The sequence below is a fragment of the Lolium perenne genome, chromosome 6, assembly GCF_019359855.2.
Source record: "Lolium perenne isolate Kyuss_39 chromosome 6, Kyuss_2.0, whole genome shotgun sequence".
NCBI classification, from domain to species: Eukaryota; Viridiplantae; Streptophyta; class Magnoliopsida; order Poales; family Poaceae; genus Lolium; species Lolium perenne.
This window is the reverse complement of record NC_067249.2, coordinates 46,795,680-46,809,237: the sequence shown is the minus strand read 5'-3', so window position 1 is coordinate 46,809,237 and position 13,558 is coordinate 46,795,680. Positions and strand designations below refer to the sequence as shown.

The following is a 13,558-nucleotide window of genomic DNA, read 5'->3' as shown; positions in this document are numbered from 1 at the left end:
GAGAGGGGAATCATCTCCCGAGGACTCTACGCCGCCATGGTCGCCTCCGGAGTGATGAGTGAGTAGTCTACCCCCTGGACAATGGGTCCATAGCGTAGCTAGATGGTTGTCTTCTCCCCATTGTGCTTCATTGTCGGATCTTGTGAGCTGCCTAACATGATCAAGATCATCTATCTGTAATTCTATATGTTGCGTTTGTTGGGATCCGATGAATAGAGAATACTTGTTATGTTGATTATCAAAGTTATGTCTATGTGTTGTTTATGATCTTGCATGCTCTCCGTTACTAGTAGATGCTCTGGCCAAGTAGATGCTTGTGACTCCAAGAGGGAGTATTTATGCTCGATAGTGGGTTCATGCCTCCATTGATATCTCGGGACAGTGACAGAAAGTTCTAAGGTTGTGGATGTCTTTGTGCCACTAGGGATAAAACATTGGTGCTATGTTCAAGGATGTAGTTACCGATTACATTACGCGCAATACTTAATGCAATTGTCTCGTTGTTAGCAACTTAATACCGGAGGGGGTTCGGATGATAACCCGAAGGTGGACTTTTTAGGCATAGATGCATCTTTGGATGGCGGTCTATGTACTTTGTCGTAATGCCCAATTAAATCTCACTATACTCATCATAATATGTATGTGCATGGTCATGCCCTCTTTATTTGTCAATTGCCCAACTGTAATTTGTTCACCCAACATGTCGTTTATCTTATGGGAGAGACACCTCTAGTGAACTGTGGACCCCGGTCCAATTCTCTATCTTGAAATACAATCCCATCGCAATCGTTTCTACTGTTTTCGCAAACAATCATCTTCCACACAATACGGTTAATCCTTTGTTACAAAGCAAGCGGTGAGATTGACAACCTCACTGTTTCGTTGGGGCAAAGTACTTTGGTTGTGTTGTGCAGGTTCCACGTTGGCGCCGGAATCCCTGGTGTTGCGCCGCACTACATCCCGCCGCCATCAACCTTCAACGTGCTTCTTGGCTCCTCCTGGTTCGATAAACCTTGGTTTCTTTCTGAGGGAAAACTTGCTGCTGTGCGCATCATACCTTCCTCTTGGGGTTCCCAACGAACGTGTGAGTTACACGCCATCAAGCCGCCGCCATCGCGAAGCCAAGATCCGGGGACAGAGTCTCTGTTCCGCATGCCGCCGGACGGGGAAGTGCCCCGGAAGGCTTCTCCATCGACACCACCGCCATCTTCATCACCGCCGTTGTCTCCCATGAGGAGGGAGTAGTTCTCCTCGAGGCTAAGGGTCAGACTGGTAGGTATGTGGTTAATCTCTCTCTCTGTACCCCAATACAATGATCTCATGAATTGCTTTGCATGATTGAGATCCATATGATGAGCTTTGTATTGCTATTAGTCTATGTGCTACTCTTGTGATGTTATTAAAGTAGTCTATTCCTCCTTCACGGTGTAATGGTGACAGTGTGTGCATCGTGTAGTACTTGTCGTAGGCTATGATCATAATCTTTTGTAGGTTATGGAGTTAATTATTACTATGATAGTATTGATGTGATTTATTCCCCCTTCATAGTGTAAAGGTGACAGTGTGTATGCTATGTTAGTACTCGGTTTAGATTGCAAAGATCTATTATGCTCTAAGGTTACTTAAACATGAATATCGAATGTTGTGGAGCTTGTTAACTCCGGTATTGAGGTGCTCTAGTAGCCCTACGCAACGAATGGTGTTCATTATCAAACAAGAGTATATGTAGCACAGAGGAAGAGAACTTATTTATTTATGTGATCAATGTTGAGAGTGTCCACTAGTGAAAGTATGATCCCTAGGCCTTGTTTCCAAATACTGCAATCATCGCTTGTTTACTGTTTTACTGCATCTTTACTTCCTGCAATATTACTACCATCAACTGCACGCCAGCAAGCACTTTTCTGGCGCCATTACTACTGCTCATATACATCCATACTACTTGTATTTCACTATCTCTTCGCCGAACTAGTGCACCTATACATCTGACAAGTGTATTAGGTGTGTTGGGGACACAAGAGACTTCTTGTATCGTGATTGCAGGGTTGCTTGAGAGGGATATCTTTGACCTCTTCCTCCCTGAGTTCGATAAACCTTGGGTGATCCACTTAAGGGAAACTTGCTGCTGTTCTACAAACCTCTGCTCTTGGAGGCCCAACACTGTCTACAAGAATAGAAGCACCCGTAGACATCAGCTCCCCTGATCTATCTGCGCCTACTGTGAATGCTCAGCCATGTCTGATTGCAAGCAAACCAGCCATGGTTTGAAAACCTGAGTTATCAGAGTTTGTGCTGAACCGGTTGGTTCAGCTCGTCCGTAGCGGCGTCTGCTTCAACATTGGATTCAAGGAGCAGCAGACGAAGAAGGTAGCCGCGAATGTTCTTGCATTCGCTGGCGTACATGTCACCACTCTTCAGCTCTACAACCACATCAGAAACTGGAGGATGAAGTGGAGCGTCATTATGAAGATGAAATCCGATCGCATTCTGGACTTGAGCGAAGATGGTTGCTGCTTCTACGGCGGTGATGAAGAGACGACGGACGAGTACATTCAGGTATGAAGCCTCATTGAGTTCCTGCATAGGTATGAAAGTATTATGTGAATGTCGTCCATAGTAACAGTTGTTCCTTGTGGATTGCAGCGCTACCCGAAGCACCGTCAGTACGTCGCCACCCCGATCACGAACTACACTCAGATGAAGACGATCTTCACGCCCCGGTTTGCGTGCAAGTCGCAGCTGTTCCAGCCTACACTTGCTGGTCAGGGCTATCGACTTTATTGCAGACAACGAAGCAGAGTATGCTGCAGCCACCGGAGAGGAGGAGCTGGCTTAGGACCTGGCTCCGCAACCAGTTTCCTGCTTAGTGCTTCTGCTTATCTGCTGATTTTGGGAGGTGATCTTGTATCCCTCCATTAGCTAGGACTTGCTACAACATGATCCCCGGTCTGTAACATTGAACTTGTTCGAGGTGGTATTATACTAACCACTCGTATGAAACTGTGATGCATCACGAAGTATAGTTGCTTCGCTCGTGATGCATCGCCCACTAAGTAGTTGTTGTGTATTACCATCACCTTTTGTGATGAATTGAATATGATGTGTGCTGTTATTCAGTACTGGGTAATCTCACAACTTTAAGTGAAGAGGTTACCACAACACACAACTATGTGCAACCAAACAGGCTGTAGGCTGCACAGGCAGGGAAGAAAGTACTGGAAACGAGCAACCAAACAATAAGGCATGGCTTCGCTCTCCGTCGCATAAAAGACTACCAAACGACCCGCCTTTAGCCCATGCCCCGTTCGTGACGCGCAGAGAGGCCCATCTCGCTCGCACAGTGGTGCAAGAAATCCATGAAGGCCTAAAACCACCCGGCCCATTATAGGGCGACGCGGAATCATCCAGTGAAGAAGACAGCACGACTCGGTTTTCTTAGCTCTTCACAAGGCCCAGGCCCAAGCCCAGGCCTAGGACCAAACCAAACATTCTGCCGAGAAACCCGGCGTTTAAAAGCCGATGAAATCTTTTCAAAATTCTGACACTCGCCCCCTCCCGAAACCCTAACCTACGAAATGGACGGCGACGACGGCCACCTCGTCTTCGACTTCGAGAAATTCCTGGACGCCGACGCCGCCGCCCCCGCCCCCGCCGGATCCGGTTCCGCTGCCTCCGCCTTGCCGCCTTCCGACGCCCCCGGCCCCGCCGCGGCCGGGCCGCACCGTGGGCAAGGCCGCCGCAGCGGCACCGTTCGGCAGACCGTGTGCCGGCACTGGCTGCGGGGCCTGTGCATGAAGGGCGACTCCTGCGACTTCCTCCACCAGTACGACCTCAAGCGCATGCCCGTCTGCCACTTCTTCAGCGCGTTCGGCTACTGCCGCGAGGAGGACTGCTCCTACAAGCACATCACCGAGGACTTGCCGCCGGAGTGCAGCATGTGAGGAACATCCCTAACCTTACCTCTCTTATTTAGCCGTTCTACTATGGGTTGCTAGCTGTCAATGTCTTAGCTAGGGATTGAGATCTGCTCTTAGGGTCGGTTTTGGTCATAGATCTGAGTTGGGATCTGTGTCATGTTATTTGTTAGGGATTCTAGGAATTCAAAGACGTCTTGGGATTGTTAGGGTCGGTTTTGGTCCTAGATCTGAGTTGGGATTGTGTGATCTGTGTCACGTTTTTGTTAGGGCTTCTAGGGATTCGAAGCCGTCTTGTGGGAATTCTTAGTACGTGTTCTACAAATTAAATCCACTATCAAAAGTTTGATGATCGCCTTTGGGGTGGTAGTAAAATTAGATAGATCAAATGTGTAATTTCTTTTTATACTGGCGATAACACGATTAAACATTGGGATTGTGTAGGTTTCTTCGGCAACTTACAATTGTTACCTTTCTTTGATAATCAAATCTAATGTCACAGCCATATTGGTTTGCAGTCTGTCTAGGTTATTCCTAATGGGACGTACTACCTTGAGCAGCACATGCCTAGAATTATGTGTGTGTACTCTGTAGGGTGTAGTGTTCGGTTCCCATGGTGGGTTTCACGTGATATTTAGTTTCACTGTTTTCTGACTTGCACTCACCTTGGAGAAGTGATTGACTGTATGGGGTTTAGGATTGTATATTCTATTATTCTTTGAGTAGGTAGTGGCGTCATACGCAGTTTTAGGGTTTTCTGAATTGGATTCTTCTTGGGAGGAATAAATTATCTCATTATGCAACTTTAGTGCATTAGTAATTGATGCACTTCGGTTGAATTTAGTGCTCATGCTGTGTGAATTTATGTAGTTACTAAATTTGATGGAAGTATACAGTTATGTAACGGAACTCGGCTGGTAGCTTTTATTTTAGCTGATACACTATGGTAATTTTTGGCGCTTTGATTATACTGTTTTCGTATTGTTCATTTAATATTGATTTGATCTTTAACTTATGTGACGATTCATATTGTTACTGACACTTCTGTCTTTTTATGCAACTTTGTTCGGTCGAATTTAGTGCTCATGCTGTGTGAATTTATGTAGTTACTAAATTTGATGGAAGTATACTGTTATGTAACGGAACTCGGCTGGTAGCTTTTATTTTAGCTGATACACTATGGTAATTTTTGGCGCTTTGATTATACTGTTTTCGTATTGTTCATTTGATATTGATTTGATCTTTAACTTATGTGATGATTCATATTGTTACTGACACTTCTGTCTTTTTATGCAACTTAGTTTGGTCGAATTTAGTGCTCATGCTGTGTGAATTTATGTAGTTACTAAATTTGATGGAAGTATACTGTTATCTAACGGAACTCCGTTGGTAGCTTTTATTTTAGCTGATACGCTATGGTAATTTTTGGCGCTTTGCTTATACTGTTTTCGTATTGTTCATTTAATATTGATTTTATCTTTAACTTATGTGACGATTCATATTGTTACTGACACTTCTGTCTTTTTATGCAACTTTGTTCGGTCGAATTTAGTGCTCATGCTGTGTGAATTTATGTAGTTACTAAATTTGATGGAAGTATACTGTTATGTAACGGAACTCGGCTGGTAGCTTTTATTTTAGCTGATACACTATGGTAATTTTTGGCGCTTTGATTATACTGTTTTCGTATTGTTCATTTGATATTGATTTGATCTTTAACTTATGTGATGATTCATATTGTTACTGACACTTCTGTCTTTTTATGCAACTTAGTTTGGTCGAATTTAGTGCTCATGCTGTGTGAATTTATGTAGTTACTAAATTTGATGGAAGTATACTGTTATCTAACGGAACTCCGTTGGTAGCTTTTATTTTAGCTGATACGCTATGGTAATTTTTGGCGCTTTGCTTATACTGTTTTCGTATTGTTCATTTAATATTGATTTTATCTTTAACTTATGTGACGATTCATATTGTTACTGACACTTCTGTCTTTTTGTGCTACCCACTGGATCATATAATGTAGTCTGTGGTTTGACATCTAAGCGTCAGTTCTTCCTTCCATATACCAGTTGTAAAAGAGTGCTGTCTAAACTTTAAGCTGACCTGTGTTCCTTTTTAATCTGAATTCCAGGTATAACATGGGGTTTTGCCCTAATGGCCCTAGTTGCAAGCACAGGCATGTTAGGAAACCTGGGCCCCCGCCTCCTCCTGAGGAAGTCGTCAAGAAGCTTCTACAGATGGAATCCTTGCACTATGGCTCATCAAGCGGAACAAATCTGCCAAGAGATAACAAAAATAGTCAGCAGGAGAAACCTCAAGTCCAACCTGGCTCGGTGTTAAAGAGTCGAAAATTGGCTGCAAAAGCTACTCCTGTAGTGAAACAACCTGCTGCACATCCTGTTCAGACAGCAAATCCACAGCATGTACCACCACCAAACACACTACAGCAGCAACAACAAAATGTTCAGGTGCAGGTTGTCCTTAATGGTTCATCTGACCAAGCTACTGTAACTGCAAGCCCACCTCCACAGGGGCAATCAAGGTTGGTAGGGGGCCTCTAGAGGTTTTGTGAAGCTTTCAAGCATTTTGGGTGAAAACGACAAAACATAGCGTATACCTGTTACCGTTATCTGTTGGACATTGTGTTATCTTGTTCTGGTTTTTATGCTTACCGTCTTCCTGATAGATTGATCGGCTTAATATCCAAACTTATTATGCAGTGTTCTTCACTGTATATTAGCAAGAGTTGCAATTCTGTTTTATTGTCATGCTAGAAAAAAAACTATTTTTCTCTGGATTATGAGATAATCTAAGCTATGGCTAGGCAATTAAACTGACTTATAAGTCCTTGAAGTTATTAGTAGATGATGCTTGTGCCTTGTCTCTAGACGTACGTGTCGGAATATTTATCCCACTTGAGATCTTTGGGTGAAAACAATATTAATGGCCGTTATGCATGTATCTGTCTTACACATTAGGGACAGTGTGTATCTGTCTTACACATTAGGGACTGTATTCTGGTTCTTTATGCTTCCTGTCTTCCTAATAGAAATTTGGGCTTAAATCTCCCAACTTGTTCTGCAGTATTATCAACTTTGTTTCAGCAAGAGTCATAATTCGCTATTGTATGATTGTTATGCTAGAAAAAAACACTTTTCTGTGATAATGAGACAATTTTGAGCTATGGCTAGGCAAGAAAGGTGATTTCTATACGACAGATGCTATTTAACAGAAGAGGTTTATGCCTCGCCTTTAGATGTACGCACGATTTTAAGTTTCTGTATAGTCTCTGAGATGTTTTCTCAAAATCACGGCGACTTGCAACACTTATGGTGACTATACAGCGATTTTGTTCACTAAACTGAGTGGCAGGCTTGGCGACTCACTTATGAGTCACCACTCAAAACCCTTTGATGTACATGCTTGGTTTCACTGCTCAACTCAAGCTCTTTGCATCGTTCGATTTGGCAATTTGAACATGAAATTTCACTTGGTTGTTTACCTTTTTATGTAATTTGGAACTGTGCCCATGGAATCTCGTGAGCACATTAATGCACTATATGAGTGTTGGAATTATGCTTATGGCAGTATTTGAGCACATTAATGCACACATTGATTTCTAGCTACGTGTGACATTTGTATGCTCTAGGGACCATTGTAGTAAGTGATTTGGGTGTTATTTTACTTAATATCTAGTAATCTAGAGATGCGATTTTGAAAGATGTCATGTTGACCTGCCATTCCATAATTTGCTATTTTCTTGTCCATTTGCGTGATTCCTTAAAACATCCAATCTTCTAGTGGTGAGTTCTAACAAATTTATGTTGATATGTTCCATAACTAGGTACTCTGTTGTTAAAAGTTGCAACCAGGAGGATCTGGGAATATCAGTTCAGCAGGGTATTTGGGCCTCCCAAAAAGGAGTAATGGTGTCATTTTAATATTTTCCATCTCTAGTAGGACTTGACATTTCCAGGTGAAAATTTGTTCCGTCTCAATAGCTCACATACACAATATTCCCTTGGTTACACACTGTAGTATAATTTATGCTATAAGGGGAAAATATTTTTGTTTTTTCTATATATGGTTGTACATTAGTCATACTCTCTCTGTTCCACAAAAAGCTTCTCAACTTTGTCTAGATTTGGATGAACATAGACATATTTTAGTTATAGATACATCCGCATCTAGAAAAAGTTGAGAAGCTTTTTTTGTAAGATGGAGGGAGTAGTATTTATTTCTTTCCAGAATGGAACAAAAAAATATCTCACTAATTAATGTAGTTAATTGATGGTAGAGGTGAAATTGGTACCCTCTTTCCTTTTTTGACTTGCATATCATGACTTCATGAATCATTTATTAATATGTACTAGTTCCTCTAATTTGGTATGTGCTGTGTCGTTTAGCTCCAACCACGTGGAACAAGGATTTAATGACAGTCTTTAACATAAGTTGATCCAACTGCATGCCCAACTCTAACATCACTACCAACATATATTGATAGGGACATTTAGTGGAAAATATTGCCTCTAAAACTAGAGTGCAAGTATATACAGACGAAGTAGACTTGCTAACATGACATATATTTTTGACTGAACGTGGTAATTTCCTGTAATATCATTTGTTATGCAACATAGTAGTTTAAAGTATACTAATATTATTCTAGTTGGATACATCAAATTGTGGCTAAACTCGCTTTTTCAAGGGTTGTGCAAAGGTTACTTCTAAATTTTGGTGGTCGAGTTGGAAATATCAAGTTCATTATTGTCAGAACTTCTTTCCAGTGGCTCAAGGTATTTGACTTGTTATCCAAACTCATTTTCACTTATCATCATTTTACATTATTTCTTCCCAGTAACAAATAGTACTGCACTTTCTCGCTGATGGAATGTAGGATTTGGTAGCATAAATTAGACAACATAAGGTTATACGTTCACACCACACTTAGCTGCATGCTAAATTGCGAATACTTGTTAATTGCAGAGAAATACAGTGAGTTTCTGTACCATTCCATGCTTAGCATAATATCTAACATCAGATCTTCTGTTGGAGTTGTACCTTAATTATATTAGTATTTTATGCTGTTGAGAATAGAGCATAGAAATAACTTTGTTTGGTTACTAATGGAGTTAATTAATGCCGATCTTGATTGGCAAGCGTGAGCCATTTCTTCCTTTTTTTTGATGGTATCATGACTTCATGAATCGTTTATCAATATGTTCTACCTCAGATTAGTTACTCCCTTCACCCACTTTTATAGAGCATATTTTCGTTGAGCGCATCAACCAGGGAAGAGATCACCAAGCTGATTTGCTCCCAAAAAGGTGATTCGTAGGCGCATTTGAGAATCCCTCACACATCGTACGGGCCCTTAGCTCTTAATAATTGATCTGCAACCTTCTAAGCTCTGGCCTTGCTTCACTTGAACGGTGATGCCACGTGCGTCATACCTGTTTATGATAGAGATGAGATTTGAGTTGGATTCTTGAGGAACTCTTTTGAGATGTTGCAAGAATTTAAGTTCCTTTTTTCTAGTCAACTACCCCCCTTGATAGTACTGCAATACATACGTAGATACACCAACAGCAAACCTATGGCAACCAAAGAGTGAAAAAAAAGCAAACTACAAGAAAAGTAAATTAAGGTTGGGGCGCATGGGTTGGTGATTTCCATGCAGTCCTATCAAGTGCCAAATCTGTAGGTACACAATTTAACAAATACATATGATTCAAATAAAATTCGCAAATCTAGTCTTTAGGGGTGCCTTCTCTTTTCTCATTTTTGGGGGTTCCACCATTGACATCTGTCCAACAAGCATAGGGAAGAAAATCAGATATAAATTTGTCAGTCTCTTATTTGCCTTGTTATTAATCAACCAAATCCATTAATGGTTCTATATGTACCTTCAATGCTTGCCACTAGGCCTGAGCGTTCAGTTAAACTGAACCGATCAGTTGGTTCCTCGGTTCAGTGGGAAATGACCGAGGGAAAATCAATTACCGATGGTTTGGTTCACTGAAGGTTTGGTTCAGTCCTTGGTTAAGACCAAACAGGTTCGGTTCAGTACTTCAGTCCTTGGTTAAGACCAAACAGAATCGAGGTTACGTGAGTAACAGCAGCAAATGCCAACCGATGCATTCGATTCCGAAAAATCAGACAACATTTCTTGAATCTCCATCATTTAGAACCGGAAAAGAAACAGATAACAAATTTTAGCGGGAATTCTTCCACCGCCGCCACCACAGCCCGTTAGGGTGGACAACTCGATGGCGGTGCACAACACATGAGAGGCGAGGGGGAGTAGGAAGAGGAAGGAGATGGCGCCTGTAGCTGGCTGCTACTGGCGGGAGAATAGACGTGGCAGCTAGGTTTATGGAGGCGAGGCAGGCGGATGGGGAATTGATGGCGTGACAAGCATGACGAGGCTGCTCATGCGACTTGAGAATGGAGCGGGTGGGAATCATGAGGGCTCAAAGAGTTAGGTAAATGGCTGGTCTTTTCTAATTATTCTTACCCATGTTCGGTTAGTTAGGTCAGTTTGGGGTACACGAGGCCTAAGACCGAATCAGCCGAAGTAACTTCGGTTTTTGAGAATCAGTGACAGAATTTCCAACCGATATAAGCGGTTTTGGTTTATTCTGTGTCGGTCGGTCCCGGTTCTTTTGGTTCAGGAGTAATGTTATCGGTTTATATGCCCAGTCCTACTTGCCACCCACACCTATAACATGGATCTCCGCCATGATTTTTGAGTCGCCGAGTCAAGTCAAGTCGCTGAGTAATTGTACAAGTAGTTTAAAAATAAAATTATGCCTATTCGGTTGGATACATCAAATAATAACATTTTCAAGATTTGTGCAAAGATTATTTCTGTTTTTGGTGGCTACATTTGTGGTTGGGTTTGGACTTTTGGAGGTATGCTCAGAGAAGTCCAATATGGCCAGAACTTCTCCAGGCTTAAGGTACTTTAAATTTAACTTCTTAGCTACATTTCTGTTTTTGGAGTATACTCATTTTCATTTATCATCATTTCACATTATTTCTTTCCAGTGACAAGTAGTACTATTGCTCAATTTGATATGCATTTACATAGCAGGTTAGACAACATAAGGTTGTACATTCACACCAATACTGCATGCTAATAATTGCTAATTCTGCTTAATCGACAAATAAACTTTGGTGAGTTTCTTTACCATTCCATTCTCTTAGCATAATATAATATTAAATGACAGATCTTATGCTAGAGACATTTCTACTAATTTATACTTGCTTTGCCTTAAAGTTGAAATTAACTAGGCTGAATTCACAAAGAAATCAAGATATAGGAGCCAATGCTGGAACTTTGCCGGATATTTAGGCTTACTGTGGATGGTTTTCATAGGAACTTTGGGCAAAAGAATTCAACATTCCCTATGGTAGTAAGGCAGTTAGGAGAGTAGGGAAACTAAGTAAATGTTACAATCGCCGTCTGGGAGTTTAATAAGGAAAATTGAGGTAATCTTATACTTGCAGTCTGAATGCATGCTAGCTTTGAAAAAAAATACATGCTAGCTTAATATCTTGGGCCTATTTCATAAATAATCTTCCTCTGTGAGTTCATATTGACTGGGTATGAACACTGAAACAACAATATACACAACTAGAGTAGAAGCATCCAGGTCAGCTAATTGATGTAAGCTTATACGACTCTGGAATATTCACTACATTAATGAATACCTCAGAACTGGAAGAATCTACTTTATTGTTTCTAACCATTTGTTACTTCATTTGCGACAATTTGTGGCTATGAATTGAAATTCTGGATTTTTTTTTTCTAGGATGCGCTGCTCGCTGATGAGGCACTGGAAGTTGGTGCTGATGAAGGCGTTATGCTATGTGAGGAGGAGCGAAGTGAAGAGAAGTATGAGAAGTTTTGTCGAGCTAACGAAGGAATCAGAAACATGATGGTTTCTTTGTTAATGGTGAATGCAGCCACATATTTCCTAGCGATTTCAGGGGCCTCTGCCCAATAGTCGTATAATTCATGAGAATATACTTGCATGTACTATCTGCATCCACCGCAGCACGGGTCACCTGCTGCTGTTTTGCACCCGCTGTTGGCATCCCGCCTACGAGTGGACACATGTAAGGCAGTGTTCATCATATCTACAAGAAACAGCTCATCCACCACGGAGCACTGCTAGTTTGCTACGTTGTGGTGCTTTGATCTGATTCACGCCCCCACTCTTTATAAACCTTTTTGCTTCGAAAATGTTTATATTGGGCATGCAGTTGGAGATTTACTTTGCTTGTTGGAAGCAGACATTGGTATTGTTTTTCCTGTGTTAGTATGCCATCTTGCTAAATATAGAAGTTACAATCCAATATCGATTAATCTATATTTTTCTATGAGCTGTACTATCGACCAACTTTCCATGGATGGATATGGGTAGTATACCTAAGATAGGAGTGCCTTGTGCATGTTTAATCATCAATTACTAATTACTAATTTACAGTAGGTAGTATTGCCCAAGAAAGAGAATTTGCCTACGTATAAACAACACTTGCCAATTAGTTATAACTGCCGTTTTACACTCAGCTTTTGTAGGGTTGGTTATTGTTGTTGTTTCCTTAGGTGATCATGTGTAGTTGTTAATCTGTTAAAACCATGCAGAGGATTGGTACGCACGCACATACTGTATTTACTTTATTATTATTGACTAACACTGTCTTTCCATATGATCATCACATTGGTACACATCATGTTATATAGTAGTTTATATATGACCGGCACTCTGTCTTTATATAATCTTGTTTTTTCTTTAAATTGTGTAATTTTAGTTGTGGCTCTTTTCCTGATTTAAAGAATCAGACAAAATTCACCTTGATTATGTTCGTCCCATGAGGCCCTGTTTGTGATGTAAAGAAGCAAACAACCCCGATTATGAGTCCCATGATTGTTTTCTAAGCTGTTAAAATTGTACAGCTTGTTTGTGAACTAGCTAGGAGGCCGAGGCTTATTAGTTCACTCACTAATAGCTACTTTTCTGAAACTGCAGGAGCTCTCATTCTGCGATGATGGTGTTTGCAAATTTCAACCTCAATGGATCAAGAGTCATGGTCCCTGCTCCCTAATGCATCGCTGATAACCTTCATGTCATTTCTTGCTGGTTTGTTCATGATGGATGGTTAGAAAATTGTAGCCCAGTATTGTCATGTAACTCGAGTTAACCAGTTTCTTGCTGGTCTATATGACTGCATGTATGCAGTGTAGTCTACAGGCATGTAGCGAACGTGATGGTGCATTGAGAAACTATACAAATATACGGGCTTGAATTCAGAACTATGTGAACTATACTGATAGAGTTTGGATGATGTTGTTTTAATAGTACTTATGTTCTTTGCCTGGGCGATTCGCCATTTATGATTATGTTAAGGTCCATGTGTTAAAGGACCATGTGAAAGCTTTCACACTGTTTTGCTCTGATCCAGTTTCAGGTTTAGGTATAACTGGCTTCTTGGGCTTGCTCAAGACAAATATGTTCTGCCCATATTAGCTGGAACATTTTTCCTTTATGGGAAAGCAAGTAGTACATGGTATTTTACCTATAAAAGCGTCCAGTGGCTTCATAGTTCATGTTTTATATTTAGTATGTTTGAAAGAA

At 41.1% G+C, this 13,558-nt stretch overlaps 1 protein-coding gene across 35 annotated transcripts; it reads left to right on the top strand.

The window, feature by feature from the left end:
• The first annotated feature begins 3,541 nt into the window (after positions 1–3,541).
• Positions 3,542–13,293, top strand: LOC127321386 (zinc finger CCCH domain-containing protein 45). Of its 35 annotated transcripts, none has more exons than XR_007864035.1 (6): positions 3,542–3,937; positions 6,049–6,459; positions 7,762–7,893; positions 8,623–8,710; positions 10,778–10,876; positions 11,732–12,196. XR_007864035.1 is itself a non-coding variant. In XM_051350422.1 (4 exons), exons 1-3 carry the CDS (start codon positions 3,576–3,578, stop codon positions 7,856–7,858), a joined length of 870 nt encoding a protein of 289 aa, XP_051206382.1. In that variant the 5' UTR covers positions 3,542–3,575; the 3' UTR covers positions 7,859–7,893; positions 8,635–12,196. The 35 variants fall into 35 exon arrangements, 3 of the variants coding, with proteins under 3 accessions (XP_051206382.1, XP_051206379.1, XP_051206380.1); XR_007864029.1 differs by having other exon boundaries at positions 11,011–12,196; XR_007864031.1 differs by having other exon boundaries at positions 11,008–12,196.
• Positions 13,294–13,558: the final 265 nt, after the last annotated feature.

Bases quoted from the DNA above. Each gene is read 5' to 3' on its own strand.
- LOC127321386 (XM_051350422.1), top strand. From the start codon at position 3,576: ATGGACGGCGACGACGGCCACCTCGTCTTCGACTTCGAGAAATTCCTG. The intron at 3,938-6,048 runs GTGAGGAACATC...TCTGAATTCCAG, and splicing joins TTGCCGCCGGAGTGCAGCAT to GTATAACATGGGGTTTTGCC. The intron at 6,460-7,761 runs GTTGGTAGGGGG...TTCCATAACTAG, and splicing joins CCTCCACAGGGGCAATCAAG to GTACTCTGTTGTTAAAAGTT.